General features: G+C 38.6%; 1 protein-coding gene across 6 annotated transcripts in view; it reads right to left on the reverse strand.

Annotated features, from left to right (window-relative positions):
- Positions 1-10,030, reverse strand: part of LOC122828638 (transducin-like enhancer protein 4) — a 43,719-nt gene extending 33,689 nt beyond the window's left edge. The window contains exons 1-4 of one of the 6 annotated variants that reach the window (XM_044112382.1): positions 5,419-5,978; positions 4,963-5,060; positions 2,244-2,307; positions 2,104-2,148 (exon numbers count right to left, since the gene is read on the reverse strand). In XM_044112382.1, coding sequence (XP_043968317.1) covers positions 2,104-2,148; positions 2,244-2,307; positions 4,963-5,060; positions 5,419-5,463 — 252 coding nt within the window. In that variant the 5' untranslated portion in view covers positions 5,464-5,978. Of the gene's footprint in view, positions 1-1,525; positions 1,607-2,103; positions 2,149-2,243; positions 2,308-2,515; positions 2,708-4,962; positions 5,061-5,418; positions 5,979-10,009 lie in introns of those variants that run through there. The other 5 variants (XM_044112383.1, XM_044112384.1, XM_044112387.1 and 2 more) reach the window with 5 other exon arrangements.
- Between the last annotated feature and the right edge of the window lie 14,158 nt (positions 10,031-24,188).

A 24,188-nucleotide genomic window follows, 5' to 3' on the forward strand; every position in this document is an offset into this window, starting at 1 on the left:
TCCTTATTGGCTGCAGTCATTTTTCAGCCCATTATCTTGTTCAATTAAACTGATGAACATGTGAAATGGCTCACAACGTGACCAAACAAGACTAAATGAAATACCCCTTCTTTGTTAAAGAATATTTCTGCTTTTTTAAATATATTTTTGTTATTTTTGGTTCTACAAATCTAGCAAATTTCACTCCGTTTCTAGAAAGAGCTCATAGTTTGATTTTATACTTAAAGATGAAATGCAGAATTATGCTGTCTGAAACCCTCTAGAAATAAAATGTGCTATATAGTTTTGTTTTGTGTGTGGGTTTTTTTTTTATTAATCCCAGAGGAATAACCACACTTTGGTCTCACACTGTATATTTGTTTAAAATTGGGAAACAACGGGAAAAATACAATACTTCTAGCTTAGAGTACAAGACAATGAAACTTCCAAGTCCTTAATTCCACCAGATTTATACCAAGCACCATTAAAACATTATTCTAATAATGGAGAGTCAAATCCCTTTTGTTTTTTTATCTTTCTTTGCTCTTAACCTCATCTTCCCTTTCTTAACAATTTATTTCCCTAAACTATAGTAACAGAGGATGTTAGCAGTACATGTTATGCCAGCAGATTGTGTAAAATTTCAATTCAGTTCTCTTCTTTTCAATGAACTTGGTTCAGTGTAAATCCTCTCATTCACCAAGTCACATGTTAACACTCAGCCCCTCTTTCCACTTTCTACCTGTAAACAAAGCAACTCATATTCCTGTACTGAAGCCGTTGCAGATTAACTTAAATTATTTTGCAGTTAATTATATTTATGACCTATACAGGTGATCTCAAATCACATTTATAAATCTAATATTTTGAGAGGACTTTTCTGACACCTTTTTTTATTGTGAAATATCATTAAAGAAACTGGCCACAAACACGTCTGTATTCCACAATGCAAATGAACAATTGAAATCACAAATAATGATTCTACTGCCCAACATATTCTAGACTGTATCAGTTGCATTTGTAGGAAATCTGAGCCTCCGAAAAAAGCTTCAAATAACTCTCCAGGGGAGAAAAGTTCTCACACGTCCAGTTTATGTAAAAATATTGACTCCATTTTTATTGCAGGTTATCTCTAATGTGTAACTAAAATAACCATTTCCATATACTCCCTATTTGGACCAGTTGATTCTAATAAAATACAAAACATTATAATCCTTAATCCAACTAATATGACTCAGAGTGACGTCCTACATTATCTAAGGCTTTTCTAACATCCTGTAAAAACAACAAATTCATCCAGCTCACACTCCCAAGCATCTTACATTTCATGAATCTCTACTGGTTTGTTGGCAAATTTGTGGTCCATTTTTAATTTGTGAATTCAAAAGTTCAGTTTAAAATTTATCACGTTTCCAGTGATCAGGATGATGAGAATAATTCTGTTGTTTCCCTAAAGCTTTTCTAGTCTTTAAATCTAAGAGTCTTTACCTGTTTAACATTTGTGTAATCTGTGCAGGCAACATGTACAGGTGCATCCACTCATTACCTCCAACATAAATCTGCAGATTTGACTCGTAGAAAAGTAAACATCTGACATCTGGAGACACAGGTCAGAGCTTCTCAGGAAAATCTGTTTGGCCCAAGTCATTTTGGGCATATTAAATGTTAGAAATGTCTGAAAATCTAAATATTTTTCTGTGAAGTCCTTTTCTTTTCCCTATTCTTATGAATACTTTTAAAATAGAGAAATAACCGTTCCCAGACATTTTAGAACTACATATGAATCCTTTAGTGTGGAACAGTTTTCTGTACAAGTGTCATCAAATATTAAAAATGAAGATAAAACAACCACAGGTAATAAAACATAACATGCAATCAAAAGTGTCATTAAACTCACAATAACATTTTGCATAAAAGCTCAACCATTTTATAAATTCTCCCAAAAAGTTAAGGCAATCTGTCGCTTTTATTTGTGTAATTTCAGGTATTCCAATATATTATTTGTATGTACACATGTACAACTAAATTTGCATGGATCTCACTGTCATGCACATTTCTCTGACACCAACTAAAAGGCTGTTTGATTCTGCTGTATTCTTGCCTTTAAAAAACAAGACATCTTACCTGCTTGTGCATCTCGATGTTAAGTCCGTATGACATTTCATAATACTGAAAAAAAAAAAAAAAAAACGAGATGAAAGCAAGGTCACTCTCTTTCTTGTGGCATATGCTCTAATCAGAACACAAGCTGCAGTCAGGCTCACCATTACATAGTGTCGCTGCATCTCAGTTTTCTCACTGGCCAGTTTCTCACATTCCAGTTTCAGACTAGTAGAAAAGATTAAGAGAAAAAGGTTACATTAAAGTCAGAATTAAACTCCACATTAACCAAAGCAGAGGGAGTTTAAAGGGGTGTTTTCGAACTCTGAATTCACATGAGATGGTGTCTGCAAAGAAAAATGTGCAACCCTGAATCTACAATCAATCTTAAAAAGAGGAAAAACAAAAACGCAACAAAACAAGCCGTGTGGCTCACCACAGCTTCCTGCTGCAGACGTAGGTCCTTACTCAGCAGGTGCAGAGGAGTAATTACTGAATCAATGGACACACACACACACAGACCTCATCACATATTCTTACAGTGTGAGAGGAAGCCAAAACTGCATCATCAACAAGAAAGTAACCTTATAATGAGGATCCATTTTACAAAAAAGGTTAACTCTTTTAAATGTTTCAGCTTATGGGAAGCCTTCTATTTACAGCCACAAAAAGCTTTTAAGTGGCAGCTAATGAGATGATCATCAGGTGTGCGATAATGTTAAACTACAAAAGCAGGTAAACATCACTTTCTTTGAATGAAACTTTAAGGAGTTGAACTTTACTATAAAAGCAGTCAACCAGGTTCCTATACATTTTCCATTTCAAAACTTCATACATTTTCACACTCAAGTAATCAGGATTCCGAATCATTGTTTAGGCCATTTCTAAAGTAAAAATATGAAAATGGCTGGCAAATGTTAGTGATAGATGGGTTCAATGGTATTTTTTTATACTTATCCAGATTTGGAAAATGCTTAACTCCAATTCTAAACTAATCCAAACTTCCAAAGACGATTTGGGAACACTGATCCAAAACAGAAATAAAACACAAATCAGGACAAAGATTTTTAGTTTTCTGATTTTCAATCTGATCCACCCTTACTCTCTGTTTTCTTCCAAACCAACCCCCCATGTTGAAACCGTTTGATGTGGGCGGCTGCAGCATTAAGCATGCAGCTTATTATCCTCGGTTCAGCCTGTTCAAGCTCCAGGATTGACCAGAAAACTGGACCCCTGGTTCATCTCCCCAAGAGACTGGGTAACAATTACAAGGTGGCCAGAAGTGGGCGATTATTATGCATTGGTGTCGTGCTTTATGGTCCTGCCCTGCGGCGACGTATTTCACACTTCATCATGTCGAGTAAAGCAGTATTTCACACCACTTGCACTTGCAGGGAGAGACGTGCAGACGAAAGTCAATGGGGTTTACCTGTGGTTAGTCACTGGTAATGGACAGAGCTAAGACAAACAGGGGATACAGAACAGCACCAGCGTACGAATGAGCTCTGCATAGACTGCTGGAGGAGAGCACATCTCATTTAAAGATGCTAAAAGCAGCCAAACTAAGGTTGTTTTAACTATCTATCTTAACCTGAACCAAAACCTATTTTCTGTCTGGTATTTCATGTCATTGCATCATGTATTTCTCAGACACTTTGGTCATATTGCATGAGTCATGCATGACTGCATGGCGTAAAGCATTATCAAACTTTTCTGACCCTGAAAACTTACTTAATATGAATAACTCAGGCATAATATTATGACCATTGAAGTTAATAGCACAGATCATCTCATCATTTTGTGTTATATTAGGAAGGAGCTGATTGTTTTTGTCCTCAAAGTTTGAATTTTAAACATAAAGAAAATGTGAAATTTTGTGATATTGATAGTTATTATTATTAACCATACATTTTCTTCACTCCGTCTTTTCTTTTTGTCAATACTCTTGTGAGCTTTGGCACCTCGGCTCACAATCTACATCAGGTGTAGGCGTGAAGGACATGGAGACAACATCCAACTGGTGAAATATGGCACTGATGAGTAGAGCGTGAATGTTTGAGATTTAAAATAATATATACTGGATAATATTGCATTCAAACAGTTTATTATGATTGACAATATTGCATAGACTAACATTGAAAATATAGCTGTGATTTGCACTAGAAGTACAAAAAGAGTAGAAGTTTGAAAGTGGTGAGATTGTGACGGCTGGGTCAGCGGCTTTTCAAGGGGTGGCCAGAAGGGGGCAACTGGTAACATTGGTGTGATGCACCAAAAAAAAAAAATCAAAATAGATATTTAGCGTCATTATGTTGTGATAATGTGTGTGGGGTTTATTGCAACATGGCTTTCAATAGATGAGATTAGTTCTTTGAAACTAGTCTTTTCAGTCCTACATTGAGATGAATTTAAAAAAATATGACGCATAACAGATTTCTTATTTAGAAGATGATCTGTTGGTCATTCTCCATAACTGCGGCTCCTAGAGAGTGTTCACGCTTAGCAGTGGTCGCTATCTATGGAAATTGCCAACATAGTATAAGGGGACTGTGTGGTCCAAAGTGACAGACGAACCACTGTTGCTCAAATTGGTGTCACAGGGTGTCAGAATACACAGTAGTTCACAGTTTTGGGTGTCTGTATGGGATTCCATAGACCAGTCATGCTGGTCAAAAGGTCATATCATTTAAATTTTACATGGAAAAGTGTGTGTGTGGGGGCGGGGGAAGGAGCAACAGTATTTTTATTTTTGATAATAAAACAAGAAATCAATTTCTTTACATTTTAATCGATAGTTTTCTTTCTTTTTGTCTGTTTACTCAGTTCAGTTCCACACAGAGAAGATGCGAGACTGTTTCTTGCCTTATTTCTATAGACTCTCACCTGTGATATTGGGCTTGCAGGAACTGAAATTCCTCTTTGATCCGGTCACAGGACTCGGTGACGGTGAACTTGAACGGCTGCCCCGGCTGGTGTGGCACCTCAACCCGAAATCAAAGAGCGTGTGAGGAAGAGGAGGGGGGAGAGAGCAAGAACTGAGCCACCAAAGTTCAGTGTCATGACACAACGTGCAGGACTGGAGTTTTTTTTTTGTTTTTTGTTTTTTGTTCCTTTTCTTTTTGACAATGGACCACTGTGATCGCACTCAGTCTCCTCACGCTTTAACCCGCGGATACACACTCACACAGACACAAACAGCTCCAGAAATCTGGACAATGAGCTCAATTGTTAAAGTGGCCCCGTAGCGGCACGGAAACTGTATCTAAACTGATTACGCATCAGGCGCGCTGCAGTTAATCTGCGCTGTTTTGACACTTTCTGCTTCTGTTCTCTACTTACCGGATGCCGTGCCGGGGGGTACATCTTGCTCAGATCGCGAATCATTAAAAAGGCGTCGTAAAGTTCATCCACAAGAAGAAGAAGAAAAAAATACAGCAAAAGAAAGAAATGCGTGAGGCGCTTTTTCTCCCGTGCGTAAAGGGTCAATCAGTAGCCGCTGAGCGGGCTGAGAGCAGGTCCTGTAAAACGTAGAAGCATCCTTTGACAACAAAAACAAGGCAGATAATTATTCTCCTCCTTCCCTGTCCATAAAACTCAAAAAAATTCCCTTCAAACTAACAGAAATCTTCTATTTTCCTCTTTTTTTCCCTACGGAGCCTCAACTTTTGGCGCATCGTGGCACAGCTCATCCACAGCTAAGCAGCTCAGGTTACTCCCCGTTGTCGCGTATTAATCAGTAGATCTCCTCCAACCTCCTTCTACGCTTCACATCCGAGCGAGAGACCACCTCACCAACCAACTGTACCAGCCTGCCCTTGTCTGTGACGCCAAATTTAGCAGCAGCCAGTCGTGCGGGCGCAATTACATATTCACAACATTTAGTGGAGCCCGCACACCGTGACGTCGGGACGTGTAGTTTAATTCATATTAGTCGATAATAAGCCCTACAGATGTGCATGTGCCGTGAAGAACTACAACTTCCCGACACCTACGCAAAGCCCCCCCACCTCCCATAAAGCCAATGATGTGTGGTCTGAAGGAGGAGCGGTGATTAAACACAGCCAATGACGAGAAAAAAAGTGAGCACTGCGCCGCATCCTGCTGTCTGTCATCCACACGCTGTCCAATCACATCCCGACAAGATGCGAGTTATTCGGACCCCCACGTGGGGGGTTCATTCTGGAGAAAATGCTGTGACAGGGATTGATCTGAAAACTATCTGTTGGCTTATGTTTTTTATAGACAATTTAAACCACAAGTGACCATATGGCCTGAAGATGCCTGATGGTGCTCCCCTTCCCCCCCTGTTGTTCTACTGAATCGCCCGTTTAATTGCTTGATATTCTGTCCACAGATTGCACCTGTAACCTGGCAATTAAATTCTCATTCAGCTTCCTCATCTCAGTTTGCTTGATTGGTATAAATCACTTAGAGCGCAGGAGGAAAGGAGGCTGTATTTACTCACATTCGAAGAATTATTGTTGCTGAAAGATGGCTTAAGGTTCCATGGTAATTATTTTATTCTGTGGAAAATACAGACATGAAATCCATGTGGTTAAAATATATTCACATAAAATGTTAGTGTTTGCTTTTAAGGATCATTATCTCTCTTTGTCATGCTCTAGAAGATATGATCAATAAAACAGTAAATTACCATATATAGCTTGTAGTAGTGACAAGTTCATTTTGTCACATTACAGCCACAAATGTCAAAGTGTTGAGATTTTATGCTATATAAACCCAAAGTGGTCAATACATAATGTGGGAGAATTCAAGTTTTCAAAATCAAAGAATTGGCAATCAAAGAAAAGTGTGGCATTCATTTAATTTAAGCCAGTCAAGCAGAACAACATTTTAATCACAATACCCAGACTTCTAGGTTATTCCCTTCCAGCTTTCAAGGGGTGACGTGCCTCAGAGTTTAGACAGGTGCACCATATCAGGTAGCTATGAAGCCTTGACGTTGCCGTCTCTAGTTGAATTCCCAACCATTAACTCTATGTGTTCTGTTTCACTCTCTCCCTTCTTCCAGTCAAGCTAGTGATGAGTCAAAGCCACTAAATTTTAAAATATCTTTAAAAATTGGAAGAAGCAATTTCGCATGCATTTTGGAGCTGTTTGCACAATGACATCCAAACCACTCAACTTTACCCTCATCTAACCATATATTATTCCTCCAACATTTCACTATAAAGTAAACTGTAAACAAGCGTCAACATGCTTTTACTTCAGTAGTGGAGTTTTGTGCAGGGAGTGTGCATTGAAATTGAGCAACCTACTATTTTACAGGGACAAACCTGTACCTGCTGTTAGGTAGCAGGTCAAAGAGCTTTCAGGAGCTCTCTGACCACTACTTTTTATTATTCTTTGGCTTCTCAATCATAAATCTAATGTTGTTGGTTTATCAACTACATTGAGAAGTAGTTGTTTCCACTTTTAGATTATGGCTCCAACATTGAAACACTGAGAAGTTTAGAAATGCAGTGGTAATTGCTGTCTTTAGTATGTATTGCAACACTAAGATGTTTTTGTTTTTTTTGTTGTTTTTTTGTGAAGTTGTCTTGAAGTCAATACTTTGATAATGAGAAAACCTTTTATAGACCATCAGGTAATATTAAACCAGCTGATATTAGTAGGACTTCACAGGTGAAATGCCTACTAAATACAGCATTTAACAGGTTTCAGCACATGTACCGTCCAATTTCCTTAGATATAAATTCTCAGACATTGCAAGAATGGAAAAATAAAATTATTTTTACTTTGAGGAGATTTAGAGAAAATGAGTTTCATGAGACTGTATAAGGATTTTTTTGGCACGAGAAGCCTTTATTTGACAGTGAGTTAACATTAAAGTGGGTTATGAGAGAGAGGGAAGACATGTGACAAAGGTCAACGGACCAGGACTGAAACCTGTGACGGCCACAGAGAACTCAGATCTCTGCACACAAGTCACGCACTTTACCACTACGCCATCACTTTGCCCAAATCGCCTTCGTGTTTTATGACACTTAAAAGAATTATTAAGTTCATGCTGCAATTTTGTAACATAATCAGCTACATGATGCTTTAATAGGGGCTTTGTCAAACCATCCAAGTGTTATTGTACTGCTTTATATGGGTTTTTGTCAAAAGTTTGTGCAAGCTTAAAACATAACAATGAAATATGAGTTGGAGAAGGAAGAATAAAAACACACTTTACTGCACATTTTGCTGCGTTTTGCCTTCCGAGTGCTACAATCCAATTAGGGTTGCTGAGTAAGGTGAAATATTACAACCAGGACACTTACAGCTTCCTCATTCACTCACAGGAAGTGAGTGTATCTAGTAAGTCCGCTTGCATTTGTGGCTTTTACTTTATGCTCAGTGTGTGGAGATGAAAGACAGGGCTGCTGGGTCAGCAACTTTCATAAATGCTACCGTCAGTCATTTAGAAGAACTAAATAAGTGCAAAATTCAAATCTAAATCTTTTTTTGCACTGAACTTTATTTCTTTCACTAGATTAATTTCTTATGAAACAAGACCCATGAAAATACTGCATACTATGTTTCACCATTTTTTTTCCTTGCATCCACACAAGCATACAAATTGTAATCCACAATATGACTCCACATCAATCCTACCTCCATCTCTCTGTCCTCTCTGTTGTCTCTGCCTCTCCCTCATACATACACAGCATTGTACACACATACACACATCGCTGCAGCCATTCAAATACACATCTCTATCTACCACTCATACAAACTAATATCTCAGGTAAGCACAGGGCCTAAAGTGACCTGCTGTCGCGGTGCGTGAATCCACTAAGGCTGCGAAAAGGTAATATTGCGCCCTCCCTCATTCCCCTTCAAGGGCTGAGGCTTGGACGAGCAGAGGAGGTGCAGAGGTGAGGGAGGGGGCAGGTGAGGAGGAATAAACAGATTTATTTGCCTGCGCCCCACTCTGATTATTTTGCCCCTGCCTTTTGTTCCAGACCTTATGAAACCCAAATGTCAAGTGAGGCGAGGGCCTCATATCGAGTCCTGTCAATCACGGCCCTCTGTGCTCCTGAAGCTCTGATGCTGGATTATTGGCTTCAACACGAGAGCTGCCGGCGCTGCCTGGCACGCAGACGATTCGACAGACCCGAGTGTTTTTTTTCCTTTTGTTTTTTTTTGTGTTTTTTTTCTAAAGAGGAACTTCATTTGGCAGCTGATGCGCAGGTGATTGCAAGGGAGCGGATTCTGCGAATAGATGGAAAGCGAGCTGGATGTGTGCGTGTGTCTGTAAGAGAAGTGCACAGTGCCTTATCGAGGGAGAGGAGGATGAAGAGGGAGGAACCATGCTTGACATGGGTTTGGTGGAGAGCTGGTGGTGAGGACTCAGAACCTGGACATTTTGTTTAATGTTGGCATCTGTACTTTTACCCGAATCTTCACTTCGGTAACCTTCACAGAGGTCATTGTTAGCGGTATAGTCTCATCTATAATACCATATTGCCATTCATCATATTTATTTTATTTTAGCTACATTATTGTAGCTAAAATACAATTAGCTACAATTAGCTTTTGAGTTACTTATTTTATTTTCTGCCAAGTATCTGGTCTTTTTGGGGATTTTTTTAGAGGTCTTGATTAAACATTTTCCAGACTTTCTGAAGGTGTTTCACAGTTTTCTTTGATCATTAGGACTCCTTTCCCACTAACTGTTGATGTTGGTGTTATATTGTTCATAAAAAACCCATACCTTTGACCGACAGCAGCGAATTTTTTCTTTTCTCACCTTCTGGTTTTGCTTTTCATGTCACAGATAAATTATTGGTAAAATAAGTCTGATGGCTGTTGTGGTTGCCTGAGATGGAAAACTTAATATGTGCGGGACTTTGGTCATGTATGGTGCTTAAAAAAAAAAAAGCTGGATATTGTCTTTTCAAAAAGGGCCAGGACGCATTACCTTGAGCAAGAGTCTTCTTTCTCTGATGAAGTAAGTATGAGCAAGACTCAGCTGGATATTGTCTTTTCAAACGATCTCAGACCTGAAAAGGTTAAAAAGAGTCTTCTTTATCTGATGAAGTAAGTATGAGCAAAAGTATTATCAGATTCCAGAAACCTTTTGAGGCTCAACTGTAAAGTAGTATTAAACAGTTTATGTTTAACAAATTTATCATGCAGGACGATAAACTCTCTAAACCAGAAACCTTGGATTTAGAAACAGGAAGTAAACAATTATCAGGTGGAAATAGTTTCCAGAGCAAAGTATTGCACCAAGAAACAGATCACAGCAAACCTAGATCTTTTGAGGCTCAACTGTAAAGTAGTATTAAACAGTTTGTCCATTTACCCGGGTTTTGTTTCAACACTGACCTTTTGTGAAGGTAACTGTATACACAGGAAACCGGAGTCAATGACGTTACTGGGCACAGATCCGTCTGTGGAGGGGCAAGTAGCTTGGCTTGATTCTTTTTTGACCAACCTGCCCGGGTTATACACAACATAGGCAGGCAAAACAAAACCAAGATCGGTAGTCCAGGTACATGAGGCAAGGTTCAGAGCAAAGATGAGAGTCACTCATTAAACAGGCGATGAGCAAGCAGAGGTCAAGCAGGAGCACAAATGACAGGACCACTCAAATGCTGCAACAGGAGTTACAACAGAGAGTCTCATCCTCTGTGGTGAGGAACAGGTGCTTAAACAGGCAGACGCACAGGTGAGAGCAATGAACCAACCAGCAGGAGCTTGGCAGTAAGCAGATGAACAACATGAATCATTGCAAGGAACAGGAAATAGAAAACAAATTAATCATGATAGATGTTAATATTTGTTTGATGAAACATGTTGTGCGAAAGAACAAATTGGGCAAGGCAAATATTTCTGTACAACTACTTCCATATGTTCATTTTATAAGTCGTGTGGTCACATAAACACTCCTAAACCCAGGGGAACAACCAGTGAGCGACAAAGAACAAAATACTTCTCATCTTTCTTTTGTTCAGTCTGTGACATGTACTGGACAACATCACAATTTAATAGAAAAAAATATCATATTTTACAATCAGAAAGAAACTGTTTTAACTGTATTTTAGCTTATGTATGAATTAAAGATGTGAATTTATGACACTGTTCATCTGCGTCATGCATCTACCGGTACTCACAAAACACTCTTTAATGTTGCATATTATCTAATCACATGTTACATATTATCTGCCACGGTCAGACATAATGGTTGTGTTGAAAATGAATCTGATTGTCTCAAGGAAAAAAAAATGTTCAAAGATTTAACAAAACTAAAAACTACTGAGAAGACTGTGAGAACATCTAGTTCCTGTCGGATCAGACTTGAGGTTTATTATGAATTTTCAGTTGTAGTTCACCATAAAGTGTAATTCATCAGTTCTTATATTCTCAGACATCCTAATTTGAATTATTTTAACAGTAAGCAAAAACAAAATGAGTTCAGTAAACATTAGACATTTGGAAGGTATCTTTACATCCAAGTCAGCACATTTTATTTTTATGATCACAAATTATCTTGAAACTAGAATTATAAGAATAGCCCTGATATTAAAAATATGCATCTGTCATTTTTGTGTTGGGGTTTCAATGTCGAGCTAATCTCACTTCAGTGAGCATTAACCATTGGATCGTGATGTTAAATCTCTCATCTTTACAGCAAGCTGCGTCTAAATCCCCTGTGGTTGCCCCTTTAACACGTCATTAATCCCCAGTGGCCAGCTCTTTGAACGGTGGAGCTTGTGTGAGGGGATAACCAGGCCTCCTCAGACACAGAGACAGAAAGGAGGAGGCAGAGACGAGCTGGATTTACACCGCAACCAGCAGGTTAATCCTGCCTCCACACAGAGACAGACTGTGAGGATGCAGTGTGTGCAGGCGTGTGGGTGTGTGTGTGTGCGTGTGGATGCGTGTGTGTGTGTGTGTTGGGAGGGTGTCTGTGAAGATGTGTGTGTGTTTTTATTGGAGACAGTTAAAGATTGCCTCTGTCTCACTAACGACTTGGGGGGGAACATCAGCATCTGGTGCTCAAAGTCATCCAGTCCCCCCTAAAGGAACGTACAAACTGCTGCCATTTCTTTATTATATTACAAATGGAAAGATGCAAGAGCAGGGATGATAAAAAAAAAAAAAGAAATTGCATGGAGCAAAAGGATGACAAACCAAGATGCTCAAAATAGAAAAAAAAAATTTATGGACCTTGATGAGGAGCAATTACCAGCGAAGCAGTGACAATGAAAGTCAAAATCTTGAGGGGCTAAACAATGAAAAAAGCTTCTCAAAGCTGCACCAACCTGAAACACGTGTTTTACTGCAGGAGTAGAGACAGGGTTTCTGTATTTATTTACTTAAAATGTTTTACTGTTGTTAAAATCAAACCATATAACAATGAACATCCATCCTTCCATTTTCTGTTCACCCTTGTCCCTATTGGGGTTGGAAGGGTTGCTGGTGCCAATCTCCAGCTACGTTCTTGGCGAGAGGCAGGGTCACCCTGGACAGGTCACCAGTCTGTTGCAGACAATGAACATCACTTTCTCTATTTGAAAGGTAAATGCATACATTTTTCCCTGCTCAGAAAAGCACTTCTCTTAAGAATGGTTCTCACAAATAGTTGAAACCTAACATTTACATGTAAAATAAAATAACTTTTCTCACTGTCAGAACTAAATATTGTCTTGTATTCAGTCAAGGTCATCAAAATGATTTATATTTGCTAAATGCCATAATAATATATATTTTTTTCTTTTTATTCAAATTCAGAATTGCTTTCATCACTGTTTGCTAGAATTGCCTTTAAATTGCATGTTTTGGGTTTCCTTTCACATGCATTTTGGAATACTGGGCCATTCCTCCAGACAGAACTGATGTAACTGATGTATGAGTAATGAAGAATTACTCATAAACATCTTTCCTATTCTGCCCCAAATATTTTGACATCAGGGTTTTGTGATGACCACTCCAGTACAGTTTGTTGTGCTTCAGCTATTTTGTAACTAATTTGTTGATATGTTGTGGACACCGTTCATTTAGAAGGTAAACTTCCTGTCTGATGTCTTGTGTCATTTAGTCTGCAGAGAAGTATCTGTTCCCCTTCTTGATATCGAGCCTAAGTCAGACTATTTCAACAGAGCTACATTCAAGGTTTGATTGATCAGACGTTTGTTGCCATATTCTTTGCAGAAATGCAACTGGATAACAGTGTTACTATTTTGCTTCCACTATCCAGTTGTCATACATGCAGAAGGCATGGATACTTTTGAGCAACGTTTATCTGAGCAGTGAGGAATTATGTACATTTATAGGATTCTTTGCTAAGTAACTAATACTAATGAAATGGATAAAAATACTTGGATGCACGCAATTGCATTGTCCACTGAGAGTTAGGTTTTTTTATAATGAGAATGAAATCATGATCATAACTATGCAATTCAAAATTGGATGGAAGAATACCAGAAATTGCCTGAAGAGGTGTAGCTTTGACTTGATGACACTAACAAATATTTTGTAAAACTCAGATTTTCTGCTGGATCTGCTCCTTTCATTTAAATCACATTAATGGGTTTTTTGGTGAAGAAAAAGGGAGATTTCCAAAGTGGAGATTTTTAAAAACAATGTGTAAGACGTAGGCATATTCAGAGATTATCAGAAACCGTGACGTGGAGTCACATTTTGCACATGCCCATTATGAAATTCTTAGTAGGTTACCACAACAACAGTGGAACAATCTTATTTTCCACATTTCTTTCTTCCTCCCTCTGTTTCCATTAAACCTCAGAACTAAGTACAAGAAGTTAATGACTAAGGACAAAGGAGGAAAACAGTGTAAAAAAAAACCATGCTGCATCTGTTTTGAACAAATTTTTAGCGCATCCACTGCTTCAGCCATGCTTAGATCACTTTCTTTTGAATATCCATACTGACACCATAAATGTTACTCCCTGCAACTAAAGCAGCTACTGATATGATAGAGTTTTGACCGGAAGCACAGAGTTACATGATATCAGTTTATGAAATATCTGTAGAGGTGTAGTCTGGAACTTAGAACCTACTGCGAGGGAATGGCAGGACCAGAATTAATATTGCAAAAGAGACTCAAATTCTAGGAGAATTAAGCAACAACCTGAACAAATATAAAACACAGTAATTAACTAAATCCAAACCAAGTAGTAACACTGTCACAATGGTCTTCCTAGCTTAAATTCAACTTGAATCCCTAAGACCACATGGAACTGAGATCAAGTAATTATTGTGCAGTTTAAAGTATCACATTCACAAGGCTGCAGGGAGGCTGATAACTTTTCTTCCACATATAAAAAGTCCTTTCTTTTGTCTGCTGCACCGAAGAGCCTCAGACTGGCGGATGGACTTTTAACATTCTGTCTCCTCTTCAGTCTAAAAGACTAATCAGGCACTCTGCAGGGCTCTGGATGCTAACCAGGACTAATTCTGCCTCCTGCTGGCTGGTGACACACACTGGGACAGCCATGATTGGCTGTTACACACTGGGGGGTACACCTCTGATTGTCTGCTTAGCATATTTTCTCCCCTTATTCTGATGGCACATACGTGCTCTTATCCTCATTGCAAATTGCAGTACAAAAGAAAGCAGGCCTGTTATGGGCGGTGTGCTTGTGTGGACGCTGCTCTGCACGCTGTGAGAATGAGTTGGAAAACAAAATCCAAGCTAAATGTCCTCCCTCCATTTTCTTTATTTCTTTTATTGTGGCTCCTCTCCCTTTTTCCCCCTTTTTTCTCCCTTTTCCACAGCAGCACAGATCAGACGAAATGTCACCTCTACAAACTGCCGCGAGCTAATTAGCTGTTAGCCATGTTTGTGTTCTTGACTGATGACAGGATCATTTACTCTGGTCTCCAGCTGGCTCTGTTTGTCGGAGCCATCTCATTAACATGGCAAATTAGTCCCGCTCAGTCAGGGGCCCTGCCTGCACCCAATGAGAAAGGACTGGAATGCAAATCAATCAGGAGGGTGGAGAAATGGAAACCACAAAGTGACGTTTGAGGAGAAGAACGAGAGATGATGTGCTAACTGAAAAAAAAAATAGAAACAAAACAAAAAAAAATTAAAGTCGACTTGTTTACTGAAATTAGAGAGAGGAGAAGCAAGTTGGAGTCACTTTGAAGAGGATGATGTGTTGCTCTAAATGTGATGTGGTAAGTGCCAGAAAATCAAGTGTAAGTGGTTGAATCTTTGCTCTAAATTTGGGTGTTTGATTCTTCGAAAAGCTGAGCTTCCGTTCCCATTTTAAAATCAGCTTTAATCAACAGCAGCTTTTAATCAAATCAGTGCAAGGTCAACCAAGTGTTGTACATCTCTGAATCAGAATAAAAAAATAGCAATGATTGAACAAGATCTGACATGACAACAAACAAGACTACCCACCTTTTTATTTTGTTAATCCAATCACAATTCTAAATTTATACTCTGTTTTTTTTTTTGTTTGTTTGTTTTTTTTTTTCATTTCTGATCAGGCAGCTTCCTAAATAAAACAGCCTCCGTACTCTGGAAAAGTATTCATTCCCCTTAGACTCCTCTACATTATAACCACAAACATCAATGTATTACATCTGGGTTTGCTACTGCATTCCTCGTTTCTAATTAAAAACTAAATCAACAGGCAGAGACAAGGGAGCATTTATTGGAGAAAGAGCTGAGAGTCCAATTGTGACTCTAGAGGAGTTGCAGAGCTCCACAGCTCAGGTGGAACACTATCGGCAGGAGAACGTTAGTTTTGCAGCCCTAGTTTAGATCAAAGAATATATGTAACAGTGGCTCAGTCAAAATACAAAAATTTAATTTAGGATAGATGCAGAGACTTAAAATTCAATATTCACAGATTCTATTTACCCACATTGGGAAAATTGTGGTCTCTAGATGTTCAAAAGTGGCAAAGAAAAAAACCAAAAATTTTCATACTGTGCTTGGTGAAAATTACATTCACAAAAACTGATACAAATGGATGCTATGCCACACTTATCAGATTTTTATTTACCAATGCATCCTTGTCCTTCCACTTCACATTGGCATGCAACTGTCTGTTGGACAATAACATGAAATCCCAACAAAATACGTCAGAGTTTGTGTTTGTAAATTGACAACACATGGAAAATTCAAAGGGTATAACTGTATTAAAGCTCTGTACATATTTTTGGTAAATCCTAGCTGTGCTTTTTGTCCAGCACAAAGCAGTAAAGGACTGAGCCACGGGAGTTTATATTGATGTTGTTTGAGGTGCAGAAGGTCTCTGTCTCACGCTGTCTTTTTTCTGTGTGTTTTACTCCTTCAAGTCAATCTCTGAACCTGCTGCTGTTTCTGGTTTCATTTGTCGACAGGCCTGGCAGCAAGAAGGGAGGGAGGTAAGGAGGAGGGAGCAGTAATGTAAGAAAATTGGAGGATTAGACGGCGAGCCCTCTTCCTGTCTGGTACAACCCGCCCACCCCCTCAGCTCCACCACTGCCACTACCACCTCCTCCGCCTCCTTACCGTGCCTCCATCCAACCCTCAGACTATAATAACATAACCTGCCAGACTGACAAGCAGCCCTCCTCCCGTCTCCTCTCTCCTTTATCCCTAACAGATCTGTCATACCTCTTCATTCTCCCAGACTTCATTTTCTACCCTTTTTCTCAGGTCTGAAACCAGGACTTCTTCTCTCTTAACTAAATCTTTTTTATTTAAAAGCAGACTAGCAGTCTTTTTCTATTTCAATCCCCCTCATACTATCAATTACTTTGCCTCTTGCCATTATCTTCATCTTCTCTAATCTTGCTTTAAAGGCATCTGAGATATATAGCGCTGACTACATTTGTAAGCAACCCTGGTAAAGATGTGTAAAAAGCATTGAAATGAGTTATTAACAGCAGCAGCACATTCTCATTCTGAATATTTCAAACATCTATTAATTTGAGTACATGCATTTAAATTAATATATTATTTCTAACAATTTTATCTGTAGCAGAAATGTTAATCTTTGTAAAATAAAAGTAACTGAACCATTTCTTAAATTTATACTTTGCTTTTAAAGTTGGATAAAAATTTCTGAGAACATCTCATTTGTATTTTGTGACTGGCAACAAGTAACATGTTGGTTTTTTATGTTGTTGTTTTATGATTTTTATGTTTGTTTTTCTTTAACATTTTAAGGGTTTATTTTTCAGCATTTGCTCTGTTGTTTTCTTTATAAAGTTTATTTTTCTTCCCGCCGTTGTGAGTGAGTAAAGGATTAGTAAAGGTAAAGGAACTAAAAAATCTCCAACGCACACTGTTAGAGAGTAGCATCTTGGGGGTCACAGTGTTTCCATGACAACCATAAGATGCTTTCCACAAGTCAACCAGTGTGGGCAGGTATAAGTTTTTTCTGCCCAACCATAAGAAATGTAGTCATGTGGAGTTTACAAAACTCTAGTGGAACCTTAAACTGGACTATGTTCATCATTAAGGTCTTAATACTCAGTTCTGATTTTAAGTTCCAATTTCTTTGCAGAGTTGCTCAAATTCTAAGTTAATTGCAGCTGTCATCAGACTCCAGTGTCAACAGTCCAAGCCAAGAAGAAAATATCACAGGCAGCAGATTCAAAGCGTCAACATGTTAAAGATGTTGTGCAATTGGAGCCAAAAGGATAAGGCTTGCTCCATCTTTTCTGTCTGCGTTGTTCACATTCAAACTTGCCTTTGGTAATAAATTAGAATCTGTCACAATTCAATGATGTAAATTCAGACTGATGACCATTTAGACAGATGTTGATTTTGAAAAATCAGATATCTTATATATTATCACATATAAAAGCAGATTTGTGCTTTCTTGAATGTCATAAAAACCAGATATTGGTCAGAAATGGGTATAAAACAATCCGTGCAATAAAATAATAAACATATGGAATAGAACTTTATGCTCATTATTCTGCATGGTGGAAGATCTGTAATGTATTAGCTTTGGCCTTGAAAATCTTGTTTAGAGTGCAAGGCACCAAACTAGTTTTTGTTTACTTATTATTTGATTGGGTCAGATACAAAATAACATAGACAAACTGAGTGAAACAGCACTGGCATGCCTGTTTCATGGTGGTTACAGCATGAGCTAATTTGTGCCACTTGTCCCTCTTTTTATTGATATAATAGGGGATTTTGAATAGCAATCATTTGACCTCAGCCAGAAATGTAACGATGAGAAAATTACCAGTTTTTTCAGCTAAATAGTTGCCCAAAGAAGTAACCCATTAGATCCATAAATACTTCACCAAAGACAATAATCATGGCCATACCTGCTTCTAGTCTGAACATATTTTAGTAAGCTGAAGAGAAAACAATCTGGGGAGCAACAATGAATGGTCAAAGATCCCTTGGTTTGGTTGCACCAACTCCAAAATTAAAGATAGAATTTTTCACAATTTTACAGGAAGATTATGCCGATGTCATAAAACAATCATTTATTTTAATCCTTTTTGTACATATCTGCCACGCTGGCAACAAATTTGTCTGTGTCTGGATTTAGTGGTGAGATTTTCGCTGCTGAGCAGCAGGTAGGGAGGTAGTGACGGCAGAAAGTGGAGGCTGAGCAATGAGAGAGAGTCGCAGAGTGTATGTACAGAGGTCTGAAAGGGCCTAAATGGATCTGCGATTGGGCTCTCCGAGGTCGTCATCAGCCCAGATTGGAGGCCATTAGGGCCTATTTAAAAAAATTACTTCCAGGATGCAATCAAAAACCCTGATAGGTAATCAATGGCAACTAGATCAGGGCACAAAGGCAGTCCATGTGTCTCAATCAGCCACCATTCAACGGGACAGGGAGATCAGTCCCCCGGCCGCATACAGCATTCAGCTGTAATGCATGCATGTGCACTCGAGTTGCCTGTAAGATACAGTCAGGAGTAGCTCAAACACATGCATGCCTTCGTGCACATGGAAGCAGGAAGCTAAGCAAGGTCTTTAGGTATCGACGGAGTGCCTACAAGAAGGCTGTAAGCTGATCTGCAGATGTTTTCCTGCTCTGCTCAGAGACAGTGATTTATCAGGAGGCACGTCATGCCTCCAACACCACCCCCTGAGCTTTAAAAGAAGAATTACAGGACATAAAGGAGAGAGGGATGAAGAGGGCGAGGGAGAAAACGGGAGCAGAGGGATGAGTGGAGAGGAGGGAGGAGTAATGGGGGAATAAGTAAGAGCGAAGGAGGGGAGAAGGCTGTGGACAGACAGCTTGATTTATTAGACCTTCTAGTTAACAGGCCTTCTACACGGACACGTAGAGTACACACACCCATACACTCCCCCGCATATCCCCCCACACACACACACACGCACACACACATAGAGAGAGAGAGAAAACCCAGAGAGAGTGATGAGATGGGAGAGGTCGGTAATGCTGCTCAATGATGCGTGCGCCGTTTAGTTCAGAATGAGCGCTCCCGTCTCTCCATCCATGCAGGCTCGCAATATGCCCCAGCAGGCAGAAAAAAAAGGGAGACGGAGAGAGGGAAAAAAAAGAAAAAACAGGGAGAAAATGCACCAAGGCCACAAATTGGGTCAATATGCATGCTTCATAAACAGAGCAGAACCCCCTCGAAGCCGGGCCGGCATGCTGAGCGAGGGGAAATTAGCACCTGGATCCAAAAAAACATGGAGGGACCTTTGGGTGCATGCAAACAAGCACGCATACAGGTACAAACAGAGACAGATGCTGGAGAATGCGCAATAACTCGATTTATTAGGTTATATACACCACCGCATATAAATGGAGAGACACATATACCAATAGGAACAATAATAGTCCTGACATGATAAAACACCATCAAGAAGGGGATATGAAACACAGCGTGCTACCTTGCAATAAGATTACAGCCTATCAGTCCTCAGTAGATTTGCCAGCGGGAGTCCCCAAAATAATAAAATCAGATTAAAGGACAATCATATTTATTTCTAGTATATACAATATATCAAGGTTACTCAGTAGCTCTTATTATGATAGGCTGTGCGCAGGCAAGCCTCTGTGTACTCTCCTCCCTCTAAGTTGACATTAGGCTCTGTTTAATGAGCTTCAGGTGTCAAGGAGACGGGAATGTAACAGGATGTGTTGGCAAGGCTTATTGATTTATTGTTTTTCAAAGAAGTTTTTCTACTTTTGTTATTGCCTTGCTGTCACCGGTAATGTCATTTCGAAATCATTTCAGGTGAATAAAAGTTGAGGGACGGTGCGTAAACGTGTCTGCAGCTGGAAAGGAAAAAAATATTGGAAAATAAGAAGACGGGGGAGAAGTTAATGACTTTAGACACAGAAGTCGCTGGCGTGTGAAGATATGGAAATATTCTATGTTGTGATAAAAATTGGTTTTTACCTCTTTCACTGCTACCACTCCTGCTAATATAAATTCTCACATGTATAAAGAATAACAAATCATAACTGCTAAAGAAAAAAATAACACTACTTTTCTGTAGTGTCATGAAGAATTAAGCAACCCTATTTACTGATTTCTTCTACATTTGCTTCTAAAACATTCCCTAAATGTTTTAGATCATAACACAAATTTTAATACCAGACCAAGACACCTTGAGTAATGTATTTATCAAATGATAAAACAACAAGTGGCAAAAAGCTAGCTAGTCCTGGAAAAATAAAAGAAGAAGGAACAAATACTTTCTACAAAATTATGTATGCTGTTGGATACAGCTTATCTGCCATAGGTCAGTTTTTATTGGCGTGCAATTTTAGCTGTGAAACAGAAATGGATTCATATAATCACTGAAGGGTTTTTATGCTTTTCACAGTAAAATGAATTGTTAGGACGTTATGTGAGAAATCTGAAACAAAATAGGAACAGAATATGGAATGACTACACATACACTAACTCTGTTACCCACAATTGCATATGCTTCTGCACAAAAAACAGTGTGAAACATTAACCAAGATTTTTTTGTCTAAATTAGTAGAAAAATATTTCTATATATACTACATCTAAGAAGAGTTTGAACTTAATTGCACCCAGAGACTTTGATACCTGATACCTGACATCTGACTTCTGTCTCTTCATATACATTCTAGCTGAATAAAGCATTTCACCCATCTGCTCCAAGCTCGTTTTATGCCTATGCAACCTGGTGTTTGTCCGCTTTTCCCATCATGTCCAGGTAAAGCAACTGTCCAAACAATACTTGCATTACTGGATGAGATATGCTGTTTTGATAGGTTGACAATACAAAGAGATTTAAAAGCCCAATCGGATTAAACTCACTACCCCAGACAGACACTCAATTCCTGTGCAACGTTTAATAGCAGATTTAAAACGCAATGAGCTCCTTGCAGCTGAAGCTGTAAGGAGCTCTGTAACTCCAGAGTTACAGAGTTGCAAAGAAATCAGTAATTTAAGTTTGATTCAAATTGGTTTTGGTGTTTCCTTTTTTCTGTTTAGAATAAAATTTCAAGGTTTATCTTTCAAATCCAAAGGTATTGTTAATTTCACATTCGGAGAAATCTACATCCTCCACCTATTTGAGCATAAGAAAATTGCAACTGCGCCCAATCATTATCAAACAACAGCCTCAGAGGTATAAATGTGAAGCTCTGGCTTTTCAGTGGTCCTCTTGCCCACATGACTAGATGTCCCCTTTTCTCTGCTTAAATGCCAAACAATTATGAGAGGCTCCAGGTTTGGCAGGCCAAGATAGCTGGATGTTGTTGAGGAAGTGAGATTGCATGAGTGAGCACATAAGCATTTATTGTGTGTGTCTGTGCGTGCGTGCGTCCGTTGTGTGAACAGAGAAGTCATCTTATTTACCCACCTTGGTGTAAGGGGTGGTGATTGCCCGCCCAGCTAAATGCCATGCAAATGCTGCTGCTGCCGTCAAGCTGCCAATCACGCCGGCCTTGGCATTCACGGCATGCCACCGGAGCATTTACAGCGTCTGTGATCTTTACTAAATGAGAAATAACCCTACCCTGTCCAAGCCGGCCACGGCGTTTAAACAGCAAAATCCCCATATTCCCATTGGAAAAAAAAAATTTCTGTGAAGTGAAGACATCGCATTGTGTCAGAGGAATGATAAAGAAAACAAAGCTGATGGAGGGGATGTGGTCGGATGCGTGGGTGGTAAAGGAGGTGTCACACTCCCATAGTACAGCCTCATTATGATGATGTGATTTGCAGGAATGTCAGCAGCGGCTCTCGTCACTAATACCAGCTCCCCTGAGCCACAAAACAGCGCTTTATTAAACTTTATGAAAGGCTTAGCTGGCCAATTTATGAGCCTGCCTGCTGTGGACATGAGCGTGAAGAGACAGAGGAAACACTGCAGCAGCACATCAGATGAGATTACACAGAACAAAAAGTTTTACCCCTGACAGTACTTTCCCCATCACTTTAATCAGATATTCAAACACAAGCTGTTGTGTCAGGCAACTTTTTAACAAGGAAAGGCAAAAATGCTAAAAGCAAAAACAATCAAATCCAACACCACTAATAGGTAGAGTGTGTATGGATTAATTTATGGAAAACATGAATGTGATCAAATTTTATGGGGCTGTTTTGTTCTATTCTATTGTTGACTAAGTAACATTTTAAATTATTTTAGGAAACACAGGACTTGTGTTCTGGAAGTACTCGAGCCAAAAATGTTTTCAGTGTTCCAATTTTCAGCTGTGTCACTTTATTTATAAAAAAAAATGCAGTTTGGGCTTTATGCATGGCATCTCTCCTGGTTTCACTGAGTCTTTGTAACTGAATAATCCAACCTGAGTGTCAAATTTGACAAAAGTGTTCATTACAATAGTACAAATAGTCTATGCTTCTCATTGCGTATCCTTCCCCAACAAATCAGCAGGTGAGTTATTACTGTAAGTAAATAAAAACCTGCTACAGCAGTATATCTACCCCCCACAATGTCAACCCACCAAACTCTGTGTCTAAACAAACACATTTATGTTTGAATCAAGATGAACATACATGTTCATATTAATGCTGCAGAAGCAGTACATGTGAGTAAACAAAATAAAAATACAAAAATCTGACAAAGTTAACACTAAATGCTTTAGTTAGTGTTCCCTTTTCTTTGATATTTATTACTTACTGCTCTCACACTGTTTCTACACACTGTCTACACCTTATCTGAAGATGTTGTTGTATCTTCAGATAAGGTGTATTTAAATTTACTTTGAACTGAATGTTTAATGCTTTACATGCAGTCTGTGACACCTCTGAATTGTCAAATAATCATTAGCTCAATTAATGACAAGGATTAACCAGAAAGAAGGTCTGAAAAGCCTATTGTGTCAATCAGTCCAATAATTCAGTCTGTTGATTTATGCTAAGCTTCACGGGGGCAAACAGAGCATCAGCATAGTGTAGCATGAGAATAAAAAGCAATGCAGTCATTGCAGAATACATTAAATAAAAGTGCTGTACAAAAGCATTTTTTCCATAAAAGCTTCTTCTATAGTTTTTTTGTCACACACAAATACTTCAGATCCTGAAACTAATTACAATATCAAACAACTTGACTAAATACAAAACAAAAACAGTATTTAAATTATGATTTAATTTGTAGTGAAAATGGAAAAATACCAGGTAATACACATTATATTAACAATTAAATATGAAAGTTTGACCAAAAAACTCAAAAAAATTTATAGTGTCAGGATTTTTTCACAGCACCATGTTTTGTAGCAGTGGTGCCTCTGTGCAGTATATACTGTAGGATATACTTCAATGATGATGATCATGCAGCACAAAGTTTTGACTTCTCTAAAAACTCTAAGTTAGTTTCAGTTTGGCTGGAAATCAAACCAGAACCAGACGGCTTTAAAAAACAGGCAAGATCCAAGATAATAGAAAAGTCCGACAGGGATATTAAGCAAGTAGGAAACAGTTTTGAACAACATGACTGAGAGTTTCTGAGTGGAAAATGTTTTAACTTTGACTCTTTTTCATGTACCCTGCTTTCTTCATTGGCTAGATACATTTGTTTGGGTTTGATAAACATATTAAATTTAATTTAACTAACTTTGTTTTTGCATTAAATTTAATTTAACTAACTTTGTTTTTGCATTAAATTTAATTTAACTAACTTTGTTTTTGTTTAGCCCTTATATCTCATTATGTTATGTTCTTCATTTATA

Source organism: Gambusia affinis, linkage group LG03 (genome assembly GCF_019740435.1).
Source record: "Gambusia affinis linkage group LG03, SWU_Gaff_1.0, whole genome shotgun sequence".
NCBI lineage: Eukaryota > Metazoa > Chordata > Actinopteri > Cyprinodontiformes > Poeciliidae > Gambusia > Gambusia affinis.